Here is a 22,849-nt window from a genome sequence, read left to right on the forward strand (position 1 = left end):
TTCCCCACTCATGAGCCTGGCCGGAGAGAAGTGTGATCACATAAGCAAACTTGGCATTCTCAGTGGGAAAAGATGATGTTGGAGAGCAAAAACCAGAGAGCATTGTGACAGAAATGATTGAAAAGATTTGGGCTCACCAGAATATGGTGCTGGCGGATTCAGCCGGGACTTGGAGGATCTGATGAAAGAGACAGTAGTGGGAGGAGCTACAGTGGGGGTGGGACTGGCGCTGGGAGAGATCTATAGATGTTGAAGCATTGATGTTAACTCGGCTATACTCCCTGCCATCTCTTCAATGGCATGACTAGCAGTGTTGAGCTGGTCCTGCTGATGACCAAGGAGCACCTCCTGCTGGTCGATGGTGGTAAGGAGAGAGGTGTCCCCTGCTGGGTCTGTTCTTGGCCAGATTGTTCTATCACGAAATGAGTGGAGGACCCAGGGATGCAGAGAAACAAATAACATTTTATTGAAAACACAGTAGAAAAACAGTTAAGAGTTCCGGCTCAGGTTGCAGGTGACTGGAGACAATGTGGCAGAGGTGAGGATGAAGACAGTGATGACCAACATGGGACACCCGGGTGGAGAATAGATGACAGTGATGACAGGGTAAGTATTCCAAAGGTGAGTAAATACAACATATAGTCCTCAGAGCGATAATCCAACTGATAGCAGCAAACTGGAACAAACTGGCAGAAGACAAACAAAAGCAAAACAGGACGAGACCGACTGACTGGCAAGACTGAGATGCTACACAAACTAACAATCTGGCACTAGACATGAGAAACGAGAGGGTATAAACAGAGTTAAGAGCAGGTGGTGATAATCAGCTCATAAACAGCGTGAATGAGCATTCCCATAGAAACGTCAATCGCGTTGTTCAGGCTGCAGAAGGAAAACACACGAGGGAAACAACCTCACTAAGACCCACAGGAAAATCACTGGATCTTGACAAAGATAAGTCAACAAATTGTTGCAGAGTTGTGTTTATTGAAACTATGAATGGGACACAATCAAAATAAGTGCAAACAATAAGAAAAACATGATATTATGTAACTGAACACTGCGTGTATGTGAAATGTTTGACAAGAGACACCTGCATCAATGAACTGATGAAACAGACATAAAATCACATTTAAAACACAAAAATTATGTTGTGATGTCTTTAACACACAGAACACAATTCCCATTACTCAACACGATGAAAAAACATAAAGTATATAAATGTCCACACTAATGTTCCTTAAACAGATGTCAACACAAAGCCAACACAGCTGAGAAACCAGAAGAAAAAAATTCTCTCTCTCTCTCTCTCTCTCTCTCTCACACACACACACACACACACACACAATTTTCTTTACTAACACAAATTCCACACTTAAACAAATAGAAAGATACACACATGCATATACATGGGTGACTCTCACAAAACCTGTCAAGAAAATGTTCAGGTCATATTTAAAAAAACAAACAAAAAAACAAAAAACAAAAAACAAAAACAAAAAAAACAAAACAACAACAACAACAACAAAAGATCGTATGGTTTAATATATATTCACTAAAAAAATATCTAATTTTAAAACCATTGCATTTTTTTTATAGTGATAATATTTGCATGACAATTAAAGCCCATTTTCACCTCAAATTCTCTCTGTCTTTCTCCAAAAAAAATAAATAAAAAAAGGATCAGTTTTATTTATTTATAAATCATTGTAGTATTTGTCTTACCATCTTTATTTTATGCTGATTTGAATTAAACTAAACTTAACTGAGTATTTTTGTCCTGTTTTCCATGTAGTAAAAATATCTAAACCTTCTTAAAAGAAGGAAAATTTACTTAAAAAGCAAAATATTATTACATATTTTGTCATGTTTTCAGAGAAATTGGACAAAATGTAATAACTTTCATGCTGATAACTTACATACTATATATATATATGTACACTGGTGGCCAAAAGTTTGGAATAATGTACAGATTTTGCTGTTTCGGAAGGAAATTGGTTCTTTAATTCACCAAAGTGGCATTCAACTGATCACAAATAGTCAGGACATTACTGATGTAAAAAACAGCATCACTATTTGAAAAAAGTCATTTTGATCAAATCTAGACAGCAGCCATCACTCCAACACCTTATCCTTGAGTAATCATGATAAATTGATCATTTGGTACTAGAAAATCACGTCATTATATCAAACACTGCTGAAAGCTATTTGGTTCGTTAAATTAATCTTAACATTGTCTTTGTGTTTGTTTTTGAGTTGCCACAGTATGCAATAGACTGGCATGTCTTAAGGTCAATATTAGGTCAAAAATGGCAAAAAAGAAACAGCTTTCTCTAGAAACTCGTCAGACAATGTTTTGTACCAAAAAAAACAAAAAAACAAAACCTGAAGATTTCATTCAAAGGTGTACACTACAGTCTTCAAAGACAAAGGACAACTGGCTCTAACAAGGACAGAAAGAGATGTGGAAGGCCAGATGTACAACTAAACAAGAGGATAAGTACATCAGAGTCTGTAGTTTGAGAAATAGATGCCTCACATGTCTTCAGCTGACAGCTTCATTGAATTCTACCCGCTCAACACCAGTTTCATGTACAACAGTAAAGAGAAGACTCAGGGGTGCAGGACTTATAGGAAGAATTGCAAAGAAAAAGCCACTTTTGAAACAGAAAAACAAAAAGAAAAGGTTAGAGTGGGCAAAGAAACACAGACATTGGACAACAGATAATTGGAAAAGAGTGTTATGGATCTTAACCCCATTGAGCTTTTGTGTGATCAGCTAGACTGTAAGGTGCGTGAGAAGTGCCCGACAAGACAGCAACATCTATGACAAGTGCTACAGGAAGTGTGGGGTGAAATGTCACCTGAGTATCTGGACAAACTGACAGCTAGAATGTCAAGGATCTGCAAAGCTGTCATTGCTGCACATGGACGATTTTTGGATGAGAACTCTTTGAAGTATGAAGTATGAAAAATGTCTGGACTATACATTGTGATCAGTTGAATGCCACTTTGGTGAATAAATGTACCAATTTATTTCCAGAAGAGCAAAATCTGTACATTATTCCAAACTTTTGGCCGCCAGTGTGTGTTTGTGTGTGTATATATATATATATATATATATATATATATATACACACACACACAGTATATTGGGCAATGCAGTTAACTGAACTGAAAGGGAAAACAAGTTAATTTTTCTTACCCCATTGGCAAATAGTTGTTTTCAAATATCCAGTAAATTGATTATTTTCAGTATATTATACAATAATTAGGTTTACTGTAATACAATAAAAAAGTTACTGAATTACAGTAATGAGAACCTAATTAAAATCATCATTAGGAATAATGTGTTTAAATAAAGTAAAAAAAAAAAGTGTTTGCAGTACAGTAATAATAATTTGTGGAGAAAATGTCATTAATTGCCATGCAAATAATGTCAAAAAAATCTTAATTATTTAAGCAAAATATAATTTATTAGGTTTTTCGATTGACCAACATACACCTTTACTGAATCACTAGATGTTGTAATAACGGACTGACTCCATGAGGACCTGAAGGCATTTCGAAAGACATGCTCCATTGACACTTGATAGTGTGCAATAATTAGGGGGCACATGACCACTTAGGAAAGTGGCCTCCATGGTCCATCAATGTCATAAAGTTATGTAACTAGACTTTGCTCCAATACTATAGTTCTAGTGTTTCTCGAATTCCTCTCACTTCTAAGTGATGAGACACCAACAGGTTTTATAGCCAGAGTCTCTTAAACGCACCTGTTCAGGTAAGATTCTTTAATGGAGGAAGCTGTCTGCACCAATAACTGTACATTAAAACATCAAACCATTGTCATGAACTCCTGGGACCTTCAGTCTTTAGTCTTCCCCTCAATCGTTTAGTGCAAAGACTGTGGTCTTCTCTTTAAGTGTGTTGTTTACTTGTGATTTACACATAGATGGATACTCCTGTGACATCATTTCCTTATACAGCACCATAAGAAATCTTCATTGTACATATGGCATGCAACACTACACGGCAGCCTCTACTGTACAATCAAATCATTAACCTAACCAGTAAAATAAATTAGGGTTCGAATAGTGTAAATAAACATCTAGAAAGATAACAAAGCATATATTTGGTTTAATATTGAGCTTGTTTGGTGAAATGTTGCATGTAATGCCTGTGTTCTTGTGCCGCTGTGGAGGGGTAGAGCCTAGAAAGAAACCTAAAGTCTGCTATTTAATTTTTTTTTTTTTTCAACTTTTGCGAATTTTCCTTCCATGCGGTTTTTCCATGTCAGTTCTCTCAGCTCCTCATGTCCTTGGCCACTGAGACTTTATAAGTCCGTCTCTTTGTGGGTCCATGCTTTTGCTTGTTTACCGTCCAGAGAGAGAGAGAGAGAGAGAGAGAGAGAGAGAGAGAGGAGAGTGTCATGGTGAGCTCTTGGAGATAAACGGATGTTCTGCGGCTAGATGAACTCTAACTGCACTGGCAGCTTCTCACCACCATGTTGGACAACTGCTCCACCTAGAAGCAGAATCGAGACAGAATGACTCATTCACATTGTTAATGGATTGGTACATTAGTCTTAGTCTTTCAATCAATGCTCTAATTCAAAGTTGGGACAAAAAAATCTCAGGGTGTTCCCTGGTACTTTTCACCAAAAAGGTACAAAACAGACCTTGGCTTCAATTTCTCAAAAATTGTCAGTGAAATGAGGTGTTTAAGATTTAGAGAATGTTGTTTGTCAACCTCAGGAGGTCAGTCTTTTTTTTTTTACTTTCTGAGCATTATTATCCTTCAAACAAGAAACAATACTTGAAGCAGAATGGTCTTTTTTTCATAGAAATCTAACAATGAATAGAATGATTTTAAAAAAAATTTAAATGATTCTGTATATATATATATACACTACTGTTCAAAAGTTTAGGGTCACTTACTCATGCTTTCTTTCTTTTTTGTTTTTTCACATTTTAGAATAACAGTAAAGTCATCACAACTATGGAATAATAGAAATGGAACTATGGGAATTATGTTGTGACTAAAAAAATCCAAAATAAATCAAAACTGTGTTATATTTTAACAACCACTTATTGGCTGCTTTTCTTTATTATTTGGTCCAAGTCATCAATTTCAAAAAAAAATTTCTTTTTTATTAAATTTTAGTTTTATAATGAAATAAATTAATATGGTGGCACAATTATATTTTTGTCTACAAAAGTAATTTCAAACATTTAAGCATACGCCTTCAGATCAAAAGATTTTTAAGATCATGAGAAACATTTCAGTCAAGTGTTTCAAAACTTTTGACTGGTAGTGTGTATATATATATATATATATATATATATATATATATATATATATATATATATATTTTTTTTTTTTTACCCCATGTATTGGCAAATAGTTTTACAGTATGTTGTTATAAACATTACTACATTTTGTTAGGTTTCTCTAAAAATTAGACAAAATATCTTATGTCATTTTGCTTCTCAAGTAAATGTATCTAGTAAAATTATCTAAACATTCTTAAAACAATAAGACATAATACACAGTAAGAAAATGATTTTTTTGCAGTGAAAATATTAAATAAGATGTTATATTTTAGATTAGGTTAGCAGTTTTTGCAATCCCAATACCAAAATTTGGGATGTGTCTGAATACAGTTTAAAACACTTATTTGTGTGTTAATTTATGTATGAAAACATATTTTTGTTTTTATACATAAATGAAAAAAAAATATTCCATAAAATGTATGGAATTAAAAATATAACATATTTAATATATGTAACAAGGTTGCATATTTTGCCCAAATTAAGATATCACTCAGTAGGGTATAGCTACTTTGCACTTACAACAAGAAAACAAAAAACTATTTGCTAATGGGGTAAGAAAAAAAAACTTTACTTTTATGTTCATTTTAAATTAAAAGGGAAAACAAGTTTATTTTTCTTAACCCTTTCTTAATGAAGTTTTTTCTTGTTGAAAGCATAAACTCATCCCAAATTTGTAGGACTTCTCTAAAAATGACTTAAATTTTATGCCATTCTCCTTCTCAAGTAATTTTTGCTGTTTTAAGGATATTTAGATAATTCAAAGATATTCAGTAAGAAATGTTTGCAGTTTTTATTTATTTTTTTTTTACTGTAATACAATATAAAGTCACTTAATTACAGAAATGACAACCACCATTAAGAATAGTGGTAATAAAAAAAATAAAATAAAAATAAAAAAAAGAAATCTGATGATTTAGCACTTAGTGTTTTCAAAAAATGTTTGATGTTCAGCGTTGAGGACATGAGAAAAAGATACTACTACAATAAACTACAATGATTTCAATTATTTACAAATGGACTAAAACAGTGTGTAACATTATAAATAGTCTATTTTTAATAAGTTATCAAAAGTGTAAATAGTTAAAATTGAACATTATAAATACCAGAACTGGTTGAAATCATCCCTAATAGGAAAAGGTTAATAAAAGTTAATAATTAAATATTTTTCTATAATGAATTGAATACCAGTTCAAGATTATGGCACTGTTGTATGATTTTAACGGTTAGATACAGTTGAGAATGTCAGAACTAATGCAGTTGCATATGCCAAAATCACAATTTTAAGGCTGGTACTTTTCATGCTATGTTAATTTTATGTGAGATAATAGTTTTTATTACAGGGCTCTCTGGAATACTCGATTCTGATTGGTCAATACCACCATTTACGGTCTGATATTTCTCAGTAACAACCGCACATCTGCATATCAGACCGCTCATCTGCGTATTGCTAGCCATCTTTCCTGCTTCTTCTATAAGTAAGCTAATAAAATAATTTCGACTCAAATTAATGTTTCATGTGCATTTATTTATTTATTGCCAAGTAGTCTTGTAATAAGCTGGATAATGAACAATCAGACGTTCATTTTCACAAAATAAACACCATTAGATCTCCGACGTAAACTGAATGTGGATTTTAGCTGTTTGGCAATTTATTACTTCTCACATAATTTAAAATCAAATCAATATTATATGTCCATGTATTTATTTATTTTGTTAGTAGCTGTATAAGAAGTGGGATAATGTACAGTCAGCCTGTTGTTATCGCAAAGTAAACCCATTGAGGGTGATATAAGGGTCCTTCGCTTTGTGTCGGGGTCCTGATCACCCTGTGGGGTTTATTCGGTAATAACAACAGGCTGACTGTACATTATATCCCTTACATCCAACATATCTAATCATTCTAACTCCAAAGAATGTGGGATTTCTGCTTTAAAGGTGCACTTAGTAACTTGTGTCTTTGTGTCATCTTGGATTTACACTGACACCAAGTGGCTTGGATGCAGCATCATTTACCTACCATCATTTACCTACATCAACTACCATGTGCGGACCCTCTAAAACAGCTTTTATAAGGTTACTGATATGACTGGAGTCTTCATTTTAATGTGAGTGATCATGGTTTCCAACATTTATTGTAAAACTACAATTCATGTCTTCAAGAGTTAGACTTTTTTAATAAAGAAAACATTACTGAGTACACCTTTAATTGTTTAAGAAGTAATTAAACACCAATTTCTAAAGTTTGAAAGTAAATTTGAAAGTACTCTTAAGCATGAAGTTGAGATACTTTTAAAATAGACATGGATGAATTTACCTTATGTTGTCTTCCCACATAGTAAAGAATTGGCAGAGGATCTAAGACTGCAGGTACACAGCAAGGCTGGGCAGATGCACCGGGGTTGTGGTGTTTGTACAAGGCTAATATCTGTGAGAAACACATACACAAAAACACAGATAGATGTTCGAACAGTGTATGAAAAAGAGAAGTAACATTTGAATGTTTGAGAAATGTACATGTTATTTGCTAAATCATGGCAACTCACACTGCAGTGAGACAGTGTTACTAACCCCTGAACAAACATAGAGCATATGATATACGGGCAGTTTACACAATACATATTAGCTGTCATCCATTATTTACAGCTTCTTTTGTTCCTGATTTGGTAGAAGCCATTATGGTTCAGATTGAACTATTAATTTAAATAGAAATTGCAATAATGCACTGTGTTTTTATATGGTTAAAAAACAAAAAATGCCCTCATAAATGTAAAAATGCCCCAGAAAATCAATTCTAGGGGGCAAATATTGCACATAAAAACACTGTAGCACAATACACTTAGACACTGAATAGACATTTTGGTAATACACCGATTAAACAGTGCTGCAGTGACGTTATACCAGCTGTTAAGTATGATTGGGATGATTAGAAAATACAGAAAGGGGCTTTAGAATTCAATATATTATTTCATTTCCATGTAATTGAAAATAAGCATATCACTGGCCTACAGTAATCCATTTCACATTTGAATTAGTCAATTTGTCCAAGGTACACTTATTGTAAGGGCTTTTCTAAGGATGCGTCCATGCACACATGGGTCTGCCTTTGGAGTGTTTCACTTTGGTTGCATCATGTCATAAACACAGCATTTTTAAACATAGTTTATAACTTAGAAAAATACATATTGAGACCCCTGCATTCGGAGTTGTGCTCCGAATCTATATTTGAATGCAAGAACGCATCCACAACTTGTGCTGTCTGCAGTCAGTGTGGTGTGTTGCCTGGACAGCTGAAGCATTTACTGCCCCCTGCTGACTGGGACTTACAAAAACAAACAGTTTTTTTGGGCTGAAATAGCATGTACAAAAGTGGTTCAACTGTTTTGCCCTATGACCCTATCTGTCAAGAGCATGTGCGCTGCCTTGTTTAATTAAAATAAATATGCTTCAAAACATCACTAGCTTTGAAACCATGATTCTTAATGTAAATTTTTCCAATATGCTTTACATAAAACAACAACTTACTAAAAAACCTGACACTCTACAATGAGCCTTGTCTCCCAGAGTGTCCCAGAATGCATTTTTTGCAGCAATCTATTTCATGTAAAACTAGTGTAATAAAACTGGTAAAATCTGAAGCACCTAAAAGTACAACTTAAGAACCTGCAAAAGAGTTGAAAATCACTGTTATTATTCAAGCTGTAATGATGTAAAGTGTATGGCATTTTTGCCCCTGGGGTAACAAGTCATTCAAAACTTTTCACTCTCCAAAGTAAGTACCTCAAATGTCTCTGTGGACACTACCCTTGCACTGTAAATGAAGTAAAACACACAGCCCCAGGTGCAACACTGCAGTCTTATTAGATTCCAACTCACAGAAATCTGTCATTGGCTTCATAGGGTGGTGTTATGTATCTCTGGCCTAAAAATGTTTCTAACGGGAACAAGAGCCAGGAAACAGTCCGGGCAGGAAAACAAACAGGCCCTGTGACCCATTTCACATACCATATGTCCTAAATGGTATGCAAGATTAGAATTAGTGCATCCCAAATCATAGTATGTTGAAAATATTATTGCAAAAAGCACCATAATGATACTTTTCTGGTGGAGTTTTGAAGTGTGCATCCATGCATACTTTTCGGCTAAACACAAGAGGAGAGTTTGTTATGGTTCAGTTAAAGAAAAGTGGCGATGTAAGTGACTGCTTTAGTAGTATTTAAAAGTATGAACCTAAAAGTGAAGTAATAGTGAATTTTAAGCTAACGAGAAGAAAAAAATAACAGCGTCCCCTTTGCACTTCCCCAGGAACTGCCAGTCAGTAAACAAAGCTGACTTAATTCCTGCCATTGCCAGTCAGTCAGCTCTCAATATCCTGGTCCTGACCAAGACCTGGATTTGACCAGAGGACACACTGAATGTGCAGCTATATTCCTTCTCTTATGATGGCAGCCCGATTGTGTCTTTGTGACTTCAACATGCACCTGGATAAACCTCAAGCTACAGACTTAAAACTATGCTTTCATCCAGGTGCAGGATTTCAAAACACTACGCTACAAACTTCAACCCCTGGCTCTGTCATTCTTTGTCAAAGTAACAATCATCAGCATTTGATTCTCACTGCTAACCCCAGCCAGAACCCAAATAACCCTAACCCCCACCCCAACTCTAACCCGCTTACCCTAATCCTAAAACAACAAACTCAAAAACACCCACCACCCACATTCCTCTTTCTTTTCTGTCTCTCCTTATACAGAGGCTGATGTCTCTAAACTTCTCTCCAACCATCTGACCTGCTCCCTTCACCCTCTGCCCTCCCATCTTCTTCAAGCTATTTCTTTGACACTTTTACCCACAACTGGCTGAAATTCATGGACTACATCAAAAAGACCTGGTAATGTAGATTTGTCCTCTACAACATTAGGGAAATTGTTGTGGATCTTTATCTCTAGACCGGACTACTGCAATGCTCTTTTAGCTAGCCTTTCTGTTACTCCTCCTTTGTCTCACTCCACTGGCTAGCAGGTGCCGCCCGCATCAAGTTTAAGGCACTCAGAACATTATGTAAAGGTGGAATGATCTTTCCAAATCCATCAGAACAGCTGAATCCCTTGCTAACTTCAGAAAATGCTCAATTTTCTTTCTGTTGTCCCACCGTGTCTCACCTACATCTGATTCTGGAATTTTGGATCACAGCACTTCTCGTAATACTTTTCCCCTTGGATGAATTGCTTTAGTTCTACTGTATTGTAAGTTGCTTGGATAAAAGCGTCTGCTAAGTGAATAAATGTAAATGTACAGTAGATGCAAATGCAATGAAGGTATTCTTTGCATTTGCTTACATGCAAAAGCAAGCATTATACAACAACGATGTCTGCGGTATCAAGATGCACTAGTAGTAGTATGTCCCAATACTGGCGCACTCTTTTGGTACAAACTCGGGACGCAGCAATAGTGTTTTCCTATTCCTAAACATACAGTATGTCAGCCTAACTGATAACAAACACCCTAAAAACAGGCTACCTGTGAGTATTTGTTCTCAGTGTTCCAGATGTAGGTGCAGGAGCCCATGCAGTAGTTAGCGAAGTAGCCCTTGGGCTTGTGGATCCACTTCCAGCCCAGGTCTTTCCGGAAGTCGATGTAAAGTTTCCGCATACAACAGGTCTCAGTTTTTCTGCCAGAGAATTTGGGGGATTAGGAGAAAGTTTTTTTTATCATGTAAACTATTTGCAATGACAAAGATTACAACTGTAGAACCATAATTACTGAATTGCTGAATTTTGCCTCATCCACTGTAGACTAGAGCTATTTGAGAGGATTGTAAAACTGCTTTTGATATGCTTGTAGGAATATAGAAAGTGAAAGACAGAGAGAGAAAGAGACTTACTCATTGCAGGTTTCATCAGTGCCAGCAGCTCGTTTCCTGCGAGCGGACGCAAGAGAGTTGCCATTAGAGGGCAAAGATAAAGCCAAGATATATGGTTTCACCATCATTCCTGCAAGATCACGAGTGTCACCTCTTTGCTTTTCTAGTCCTGAAAACACATACACCCAGAAAAAAGATATATATCAAAGGTTACTTCAGCTTTAGATTTTTTGGCACATACTTTCAACACTAAATGTCAAACATTGAGATCATCATACCTGATATGGTGAATAGGAACTTATCAGCACTCTGCTGGTCTTTGCTGGTTTTACAGCCACAGTATAACCTCAGCTCTAAACTCACTTCATCTTCTGTTCAACACACACACACACACACACACACACACACACACACACACACACACTTATTAGTGTTTTGAAGAACTCTACTTAATAAACAGTAAATCACAGTATATTACAATTATAATGCAACTTTTTGTTGGTCAAACCCTGCTCATTGCAAGCTGATTTTTATTTCTCCCCGTACGTTCAAGATAATCAATAACACTTTACATTAGCATTGCCTTTGTTAAAGGTTTATAAATTATCTAAAAATGACTAATAAGTAATTTACAAATGCATTATAAACAATTTTTATGCAGTTATAGCAACATTCATAAAAGGGCAACTTTCACCCAATACTTGCCAAATAGTGAGCATTTTCACTTGCATGCTATAAATGCTTAATTATTACACTTATCCATACTTATATTAATCAGAAACATAAAATGCCTTTATGTCACAATGTAACAAAACAGGATTTTATAGTTAAATTAAAAGGGGGGGGGGGGTTATGTCATTTTACTTCAGTCCAATTTGTGTTTATATTCATTATTGTAATTTCTTGACTCACTTGAGTTGTCTCTCACATTGTCATGTTGATCTCAAAAGAATGTTTTTTCCTAGTCCTAGTTACCGAAAGTCCTCTGCAGAAACACTTTTCATGACTTCACACTCATTCACAGAATATATCATTTAATAAAACCTGATGACCATTAAACAATAATGAACTTTTATGAACAGGATTTTAATGCTCCTTGAACTCCTTAATAAATGCTTCACATGTGTCCACTTTACCTGAACAGATTTCCATAGGTAACTAATGTTGAATAAGTGTTATAATGTATAACGTGTGGTAAATTGGCTTACTATTTGGCAGGTATTTAACAAAAGTCACCCTTTTTATGTATGTTGTTATAGCTGCATATCATTGATTTATAATGCATTTGTAAATTAATTATTAGTCATTAATGAACCTCTTTACAATCCCTTAACAAAGGGAACATTCAGCCTGATCTCATTAAAATTACATGACGGTGGCAAAATTTTTGCAAAACGAATGACGTACTTCATTACACATGAAATGTCCAGTAAGGTAAATTAGTTAATGAGTAAATGCACCTCAAACTTCAACCTAAACCTAAACAATAGTGTCCTAAACACAAATGAGAGGTGAACAAAACAGACATCCTTACCCTAAACCACCACCTAAATCTAACCTATAGTGTCCTAAAAGCAAATGTGACATGAAAAGGAAATTTTCTGAAGCAACCACAACATTTCATGTTGTTTCTATGACATGTTCATCTCTAGTGTCAGTTTGGATGTTTCCCGTGCAAGCTAATCAAATTGGAGTAAGTGTGTAAATGTAGGTAGCACTGTAATACATGCATTAAAATTTATCGTTTTTCAAACGATGCATTATGGTAAAAGTGTTTTGATATTGTAACATGGCAGTGTGTGAGTAATAGAGCGAAAAATACGTGTTTATACAGTCATAATCAGCCATTGTACCTGTGTTTTGTGTGAAAGTGATTAAAACACACAGTTGTCAAAACACACTGCTGTTTTTACAGGAACAGTTTCCAGTAATGTCACAGAAGAAAATAAATTGGTAGATAAAATCCTAATCAGGACTAATGTAAACAAACGGTTTTTACTTTACTTTTGTCTCTTCATCCTTTTTTTATTCTTATGAAAAAGGAAGCTATCAGGCAATGTCTTTGTCACAATGCGCAGTGACCATAGTTTTTAAGTGCTGGTATTTGTAATGATGCTGCTTTCAAAGCTGGATGTAGGATATCTCTGACTTCTGAGCATTCTGTTGTGCGAGGCATAAAGAAACATGACAATGCTTGCATATTATTTGCAGGTATATGGTTATCAAGACGATCTCTTTGCGTACATTTTAACAGGTTTTATTATCATGTAATGTAGAACTTGAAAGTCAATTTTGTCTAATATTAACAGTGTTTGTTTAACTGGGTGCTGCTATGCTGATGATGTCATACACCACCATCTTGGCAAAGTTGGGAGTCTCCAGGTTGGAAGTTCCGGATGCAAGTGTTGTTCTATCGCAATTTTCCACATAGGAAGTTGGAAATTTCCAACTTTACATGTTTAATGGAAAGCAGCATAAGATTTAGTAACCACAGGTAAATTTATGGCCCCTTATTATCATGGTTAGATCAATGTAACTGTAGTTTCTACATGTAAAAATGCTGTGATATTAATTATAGTGACACAGAAGCCTGAACAACTGTATAACTGGTACTTGCTAATAGTACAGCAATAAAAATAACTGCTCACTTCATTAACACAACACTACTGTATTTTATAGACACTCAAGAAGAGGATATTATGAGAATATCATGTGGACTATAATGCAGTTCGCACTATAATGCAATACTCCTGCGCTTACAAACGCTGATTCAAATTGTGAAACAGAGGTTGATGTAAACTAAATGCAACAGTGACCTCACCTGAACTTTGGAGCCATTCTGTGATTGTCTGTTTCACATCAAAGGAGAGCCAGCGATTGGCCCAGTCCTTTGAGACGAATCGTGTGCCCAGATATCGGGCCTGGTCACCCACTCCATGGTAGAGCTCGACCCTCTGCTCCTGGTCCATGGTGGGAGTCTTGATCCGAAGCCTCAGCTCAGCCTGTGACAGCAGCCTGTAGTCAGGAATACTCTGTCGCATTTCAGACACGTTAAAAAGCATCTGATATTTCGTACCATTTTCGGCTAAAGTAAGAGATAAGGGAGAGAATGAAGAGGATCTTGGTTATGATTCAGAAGATGGGTGACTGACTGTCCACAGTGCATTCACAGACTGTTTTATGTATATTTTGCACAAGAACCGCAAAACTGCAAATGGCTGAAATTGCCAATTGAAATCTACTCCATTAATTTAACTTCCAGGGGTCAGTGATGCAACAATCGAAGGTACTGATTCAATGATCACTCTTTGAGCAAAAACTACTCACTGGATTTACCAAAGCTTGCCAGGTTAGTCACATTGAATCATTGATCTATATTTTTAAATGATGATAACTGTTTAAAGGGATAGTTCTTACATTTAAGCTGTACCAGATGTGTATGACTTTCCTTCTTCAACAGAACCGAAGTGAAGATTTTTACGATCTTTGTCCATACAATGCATGTAAATGGGTGCCATCAGGCTGCTGGCTGTTTGACAGTCCAAAAGGCATATTTAGGCTGCATAAAATAATCCACACGACTCCAGTCGATCAATTAATGTCTTCTGAAGCAAATTGATAGGTTTGTGTAAGACACAAGTTAACACAAGATAATTAAAACGTTTTTAACTTTAAATCGCTGTTTCAAGCCAGCGCTGTATTTCTGTTTGAAATGACCAAACTTTCACATGACATTCGTTCCTCTGTTGTCTATAAAGCACGACTTCTCGTGTGAACGCGCCATAGCGATTTCGTCACTGATGAGTCGACTGCTGGCAGGAAGCGATTTTTTTAAGTTAATAAAGTTTTAATTATGGAGTTATTTTTTACACAAACCTATCGATTTGTTCAGAAGACATTAATTGATCGACTGGATCCACTCGTGTGGATTACTTTTATGCTGCCTAAATCTGCCTTTTGGACTGTCAAACAGCCAGCAGCCTGATGGCACCCATTTACATGCATTTTATGGACAAACTGAGCTGAAATGTGCTTATAAAAATCTTCGGTTCTGCCGAAGAAGGAAAGTCATACACATCCGAGATGGCTTAAAGGTAAGTAAATCATGAGAGGATTTTCATTTTTGGGTGAACTAACCCTTTAATTACTGGTTAATTTTGTTCCGATACCTAAGGGTTTATCACAGTAAATTTACGTAATATTACAACTTCCTGTTGCCCAAATAAATGAGGCTTCTCTCTTTTTAGTAGAACATAAGCATGCACTTTGATTCTGAAGGAAATCGCTAGTTTAAAAATCAATATTTAAAAAATTTAAATCATTCGGCCCCCAAAAGGTGACGTTTATTTCTAACACGCCCATGCAGTGTGTGTGTACATGCAGGAGAAAAGATTTAGGCAATTAATTGATTTTAGGTGACCAAATTTGATTATTTAACAATCATTATTTACCATAAATCATTTTTATTTGTTCAAAGTTTCTGCTCTGAAAGAACTGAAATGAAGAACATTTTGTTTCTAGTTTGTTTCATGTTTTTTGGCAAAATGATTATGATTTTTTTTACCATAGTTTTGTTTTTTCTGATAATTTTTATGGTTATGATTTTATTTTATTTTCATAAGGATGGATAAAGAAACGCAAACCATTGCGAAACAACTTGAAAATTTCTATGAAGGAATGCAAAAGTATTTCAGAAAATAAATTCCGTGGCTGTCCTCCAAGGGGCTCCATATTTTTAGCACACAATTCTCCATCTTACAGGCCGGTTTTGAGTCCAAGACGCTGGAGGATGCAGCAGACTACTACCATCTGACATACTCTACTAAGCTACAACATACAGTAGCTGAATCACAGCTATCCAAGAGCCTGAATCCGCTCTTTATAACACAAAAATTTTGTTCAATTACACCCAATGTCTGGATATACAGGGTGGCCAAAATACAAAACAAATGCATAAAGGCGTTTGCACGATTTTTGGCATACTTCTACGACTTTTTGTAAACAACAAAATGGCGTCACTGTGATGTCAGCATGAGTAACAACTTGCTACTAATAAATAACTAAATAAATAGTTTGGCCCCAAAAAAACGGGTCCACGTGGTGAAAGAGAAGCACCTAAGTTTGCTGCCATTGAAAACTTAACTAAACAATTTATTTATATATTTGTAGCAAGTTGTTGCTCATGATGACGTCACAGTGATGTCATTTTGTTGTTAACCAAACGTGTAGAAGTACGCCAAAAGTCATGTGTTTTTAAGATGCCGTTTTTTTTAAGTGGAGTGGTGATGGCGTAGTGGGCTAAAGCACATAACTTGTAAGGTTGCTGGTTCGATCCCCACAGCCATCACCATTGTGTCCTTAAGAAAGGCACTTAATTCCAGGTTGCTCCAGGGGAATTGTCCCTGTAATAAGTGCACTGTAAGTTGCTTTGGATAAAAGCATCTGCCAAATGTATAAAGGTAAATGTAAGATTATGAACAATCAAACATAGGGGGGGGGGGGGGTATATCCAGTTAAAATGCTTCTCCATTTGATCATCATTAATTGAGTTACCACTGCCATGATCAATAGAAAATCTTTCTGAAAATCTGTAAATTCAATTTACTGCCTGCCTTCCGTGGGCGGCAATAGCATATTCTTAATTAGTCTGTTCCTATGTGGGCGGTTCTTGGCAAGAATAAGCTGCAAAATGGACCATACTTAAAATGTATTTTCAAACGTCTGGCTACACAAGACTAATGCTGCCCTTGCATTTTGACTCTAGCTGTGTCATTTCGAGAGAAAGACATCATTAGGCTGTATACAGGGTTATGAACTATAAGGACACCATCTCAGACACTATGTATGAGGAACAGAAATAGTGACACTCGCCCCACTAATAGTAATAGTTATACAAACGTATTACATTTATAGAAAGGTTATAGAACAGTTACATTTATAGAAATGTTAAAAGTTAACCAGTATCAGAAATTTACTGCTTATTTCCCCCTATAGAACACAACTGGTCACTATTTCTAAAACTTCCCCTAATTCTTCAGAATTGTAATATTTATATTTAGATATTTTTCCACCAACTGTTGGGAAATGTAGGGTTTTGTAACAACTGACAGGCCTTTTTCACACTTACACTAAAAACTATTAAGCTGTATTTGCATAACCCTACTGCTTTTTTAGCAGCTATATAACAGTTGTTCTGTGGAAAACCAACCCACAAAAGGTTTCTGCATATGACATTAAAACAAAACTCTTTTTAGTCTGACATTTAAAGGTAGAGCTGGTTTTGTCAGAAAGGGGACTTCCTTTGCCAAAACCCCAGCATTGTGATGTTCTGAGAACAGATGCTGACATGGTTGAGAGCCATCAAAGGATGCTGGATGTCGAGTGGAGGATGTGGGAGGATGGGTGGAGCATTTACGCTGGTTAATTACACAAACCATCCATCCACATGCGTCCAAGTATCTGACACCAAACCATAATTACTCTCCATAATCTGCTGCACCTACAGTGATATTAGAATACAGTAAAAATATTGACTCTGTATAATCATTAATCAAAGACAGGAATTGTCTGTCAATTAAATACAAATAACATTGTTGTAGCCTACAAAACAATAGAACGAATCTCACAAAACCTGTAAAGAACATGGTTATTTTTTACCCCTAAATTAAAAGTAAAAAGAAACATAAAGGCAGTTTTAAGGACAATTAAGATTTTTGGCATTGTGAACTCAAATGTAAAACATCCCAACCTGGTCCAAGTCATAATTAATAGTACGAGAGGGTGAAATAGTTAGAAATTGAATGGGTTTTCTTGTTCAAAAACAAACAACTTTTACTTCCATAGAGAAAAATAAAACAAACCAACGAACAATGTTATAAACAAGTGTTGTCACGGTACCAAAATTTCAGTAGTCGGTACCGATACCAAAGAAATTTCACGGTTCTCAATACCAATTTCGATACCACAGAAAAAAAATTATAATATGATAATGTTCTATTGAACACACTCCTTTAGCCTATTTGAAATTAAATTTGTAACTTGAAACAATGTAAATAATGAATGAAAAGATATGCATGTTTCCTTTATGTGTTTCTAACCCATAATCTGTTTTATTTTTTCCCCAAATCCTTTTTTCCTTTTAATTTTTTTTTTCCAGAATTCCATGTTTTAAAGTCTAATTTAATTTCATTATCAAAATGGTGTCTAATCAAAAAAATTTCCTTAAACTTTTAAAAACTTTTAACAAGAAAAACCATTAGTTATCAACATACCATTGCAATTTTTAACAAATTATATTTGGTACAAAAGCACTCTTCTTGTGATATATTGCTTAATTTGTTTTTTTTTATTTAAAAAAAAAAAAAGAAAAAACATTTATACAATTTTTCTGCATGGAACATCAAATCAACAGATAACAACACTGACTTTAAGGGGCCTGGGTAGCTCAGTGGTAAAATACGCTGGCTACCACCCCTGGAGTTTGCTAGTTCACTAGTTTGAATCCCAGGGTGTGCTGAGTGACTCCAGCAAGGTCTCCTAAGCAACCAAATTGGCCTGGTTGCTAGGGAAGGTAGAGTCACATGGGTTAACCTCCTCATGTTCGCTATAATGTGGTTCGTTCTTGGTGGGGCACGTGGTGAGTTGAGCATGGATGGCATGAAGCCTCCACATGTGCTATGTCTTCATCGCAACATGATCAACAAGCCATGTGATAAGATGTGCAGGTTGACTGTCTCAGACACAGAGTCAACTGGGATTTGTCCTCCACCACCCAGACTGAGGTGAATCACTACACAACCACAAGGACTTAGAGCACATTGGGCATTCCAAAATTGGGAGAAAAAAAATATTTGGGAGAAAAAAAATATTAGAACTTATCATTCCACCCTATTAATACTAATATTAGAACCTCCCTCAATCAAAAACAAAACAAATGCATAAAGGCGTTTGCAAGATTTTTGGCATACTTCTATGACTTTTGTGAATCAGATTATAAATGACAGAAATAGAATGTTTGGAATGTGGTTCGAGCTTTAAGAAGACATCCACTTGGAAAGTGAGGGAATAGTTTTTGCACAAAGTGCCTGACTTGAAAGAAACTAAATAAGTGGGAATTAGGTAGGTCAAATCTCTTGGAAAGGTTATTAAAAGATGAGAAAACGCCACTCTCGTAGAGATCATCAGTGGTCTTTATGCCTTTATAAAACCATATTCGAAACGCCTCATCCATATTAGATGGTGCAAAACAGTGGTTTTTGAAAATCGGAGAGAAGGTGGAGGACCTATGCAAACCTTTCTAAATTGAGTCCATATCTTAACTGAGTGAGATACTACTAAATTTGAACTAATGTTGGCAGGTAATGGTAACTGAGAGCATATAACAGAATGCAGAGAGAGGCGCGCCGTGTACTGTTCCAGGTAGGCCCAGCAAGGGAGTTCAGAATTTGGATTGTTCCTCCAGTATAAAATGTTCTGGATATTGCAAGCGCAATAATAGTGCAAAAAATTATTTGGGAGTGCAAATCTTAAAATTGCTTTCCTAATTCGAGCTGGTCTATTTCCCCATAAAAGGAAATTATTTGTGTCCAAATCCATAAAAAAAAAAAAAAAAAAAAAAAAATTCTGAAGGTAAATTGTAATATGTTGAAATAAGTACAAAAACTTGGGAAGAACAGTCATCTTAATTAGGCTTATACGCCCAGCAAGAGAAAGAGGGAGGTTAGCCCAGCATTCCATGTCAGATTCACAATTTTTAAGTAAGGGGACAAAATTAGAAACATACATTCCAGATAAGGATTTGGTCTCAAAAATACCCAAATACTTAAATCCATCAGCCACCTATCTAAAGGGTAAAAGTGAATGTGCAAGGTTATCTGCCAAAGAATTCACAGGGAACAACTCACTCTTATGAAAGTTAATCTTATACCCTGAACTTTTACCGAAATGGTTTAGAATGTTCAAAATAATAGGCACAGAAGTCTCAGGATCAGAAATAAAAAGTAGAAGATCGTCTGCATATAAGGATAATTTATTCTCTCTACCTAGCCGATTGATACCTTTAAAATGTACATCCTCACGAAGCCAGATAGCTAAGGGCTCAATGGCAATGGCAATGGCAATGGCAAAAAGCAAAGGCGACAAAGGGCAGCCTTGCCTAATGCCCCTCTGAAGTAAAAATGGAGGTGAAACCACACCATTAGTTAACACAGATGCCTGTGGAGAGACGTACAATAGTTTGATCTAGGAAATAAAGCAATCATCAAAGCCGAAGCTTTCCATTACACGAAATAGATATCCCCATTCGACTCTATCAAACGCCTTTTCCGCATCAAGAGCTAAAACCACCTCTGGCACATCTGAACTAGGCATATTGAGAATATTGAAAAGTTTCCTTATATTATAGAAAGAATGTCTTCCAATCATAAAACCTGTTTGGTCAGCCGAAATTATTTGGGGCAACACTTGTTGTAAACGCAAGGATAAAATCTTGGTAAAAATTGTATAATCCACGTTCAAAACTGAAATGGGTCTATAACTACTACACAATAAGGGGTCTTTGTCTTTCTTGGCAATCAAAGTGATTGATGCTAACAACAGGGTGGGAGGTAGGCAACCCTTAGAAAAAGCCTAGTTAAACATATTCTGTAGTGCAGGTGCTAAGGATGTAGAAAACGCTTTATAAAACTCGGTAGTAAACCCGTCAGGGCCTGGTGACTTGCCATTCTGTAAAAATTCTGATAGCTTCCACCACCTCAGAAACTGATATTGGATCACCAAGGGTTCTAGCAATAGCACTATCAATGTTGGGAAAGGTAATCTTTTACCATTCCCCACAGTCAATGCATAAGGGAAGTTCAGAAGTGTAAAAGCCTGAGTAAAACTCTTGGAAAATGCTATTAATTTTATATGGATCATGAAAAATATCTCCCTGTGGTGACCTTATTCCAGTAATCAGCCTTGATGCTGCCGATGCTCTAGCTTGATGAGCTAATAATTTCCCTGCCTTATCACCCAGTTAAAAAAAACATTGCCTAGATTTAAGCAACTGCGCTTCAGCCTTATTCGTGGTCAAAAGACCAAATTCCGTTTACAGACGAAGGCGCTCTTTATACAGATCTTAATTTGGATCAACAGCATACTGATGATCTAAACTTTGTAGGTCTTTCAGGATTGTATCTAATTTAAGCTTGTCAGCCTTATTTGTACCAGAAAAATAAGAAATTATCAGACCTCTTAAATACGCCTTGAACGTTTCCCAAAGAGTCCCTCTACCAATACTTAGCATATCGTTGACTTCAAAAAATAGGGCTATTTGCTCAGTCAAAAATTGCCATAAAGAAAGAGGGGAAGCACCACTGTTTAGGAAAAGGTATGAACTGAGAAAGATTAATGTCACCAGAGGTGGGAGCGTGATCCGAAATAACAATGTTGTGATATTCATAGCTCGATAGGTTTGAAAGTAATCTGTTGACTAATAAGAAAAAATCTATCCGTGAATATGAGTGATGAACATGGGAGAAAAATGAGTAGGCCCTATTTGTGGAAAATTTTGATCTCCAAGGATCGGACAGCCCTAGTCGTCCAGCAAAGGTATTCAACGTTTTGGCTAGTTAGTTAGTACACAAGATTTGCTCGAGGATCTATCTAAAACCGTGTCTTGAACGAAGTTAAAGTCACCCCCTATAATAACGTGTCTTCTATCAATATCAGGAATGGATTAAAAGAAATTGGATATAAACTTGTCATCATCCCAGTTAGGGGCATAAATACTTGCCATAATGACAGGCACATCTCTGAGTTTGACAGTAATTATGGCATAATGCCCATTACAATCGGACAAAACATTTTCCAACTCGAAAGGGATACTTCTGTGAATAAGAATAGCAGCACCTCTTGCACGTGCACTAAACTTTGAGTGATACAAATGGCCCACCCATGCTCTTTTAAGTCGTTGAATGTCACTTGACTTAAGATGGGTTTCTTGGAGAAAAAAACATCACCCCTAAGATGTTGGAGATGAAACAGAATGCGGCTAATTTTAACATTATTATTCACCCCTTTAACATTCCATGATATGAAACGAGTACTGGAACTCTCCTTAGTCTTAGCCATTATCAATCTGCCACAAGACAGTTTTATATCTGAGCAAAACACAAAAGAATAAAGGAAAAAAGGAAAACTTCAAGTAAAATGAAACACAGTAGAGCAAGGTAGAAAACCATGGCAAACAATAAAGAAAAAGAAACAAAAAAATTCAAGATCCTAAATCCCATTCCTAACATATCAACCCAAAACCGCGCAGAGAACCTGCTAAACATCCGCATCTCAGTGTAATTTCTTAAAATATTCTAATTTACTGTCAGATTGCACAAAGGACCCTGGCTCCACAAAAATATGTAGTTTAGCCCATGAATGAAAAACAAAAACTGATCAAGAACCAACGATCAGCAACAAAAGCATCGTTTTATATATAACAGAAAGCAGTCCACATAAAAGTTCTCCTGGGCAGTAGATGTACAAAATTACAGTCTTATCAGTCTTATGATCATCCAGGAGCAAAATGAGCAAGAAGGAAAAACAGTCAATGCCCAGTACGAGTTCAGTGAGTCTCTGTTCTCATTAAACATTGTAAGGTGAACATCCTTTGGTTCAT

General features: G+C 35.9%; 1 protein-coding gene across 2 annotated transcripts in view; it reads right to left on the reverse strand.

The window, feature by feature from the left end:
• Positions 1–4,388: 4,388 nt before the first annotated feature.
• The window catches only part of LOC127429503 (transforming growth factor beta-1 proprotein-like), a 32,289-nt gene continuing 13,828 nt past the window's right edge, over positions 4,389–22,849 (reverse strand). For both annotated transcript variants that reach the window (XM_051678548.1, XM_051678547.1), the window contains 6 exons: positions 14,018–14,281; positions 11,475–11,567; positions 11,218–11,365; positions 10,854–11,004; positions 7,651–7,761; positions 4,389–4,527 (listed from right to left, as the gene is read on the reverse strand). In XM_051678548.1, coding sequence (XP_051534508.1) covers positions 4,480–4,527; positions 7,651–7,761; positions 10,854–11,004; positions 11,218–11,365; positions 11,475–11,567; positions 14,018–14,281 — 815 coding nt within the window. In that variant the 3' untranslated portion in view covers positions 4,389–4,479. The remainder of the gene's footprint in view (positions 4,528–7,650; positions 7,762–10,853; positions 11,005–11,217; positions 11,366–11,474; positions 11,568–14,017; positions 14,282–22,849) is intronic.

This window comes from Myxocyprinus asiaticus, chromosome 39 (genome assembly GCF_019703515.2).
Source record: "Myxocyprinus asiaticus isolate MX2 ecotype Aquarium Trade chromosome 39, UBuf_Myxa_2, whole genome shotgun sequence".
Classification (NCBI taxonomy): domain Eukaryota; kingdom Metazoa; phylum Chordata; class Actinopteri; order Cypriniformes; family Catostomidae; genus Myxocyprinus; species Myxocyprinus asiaticus.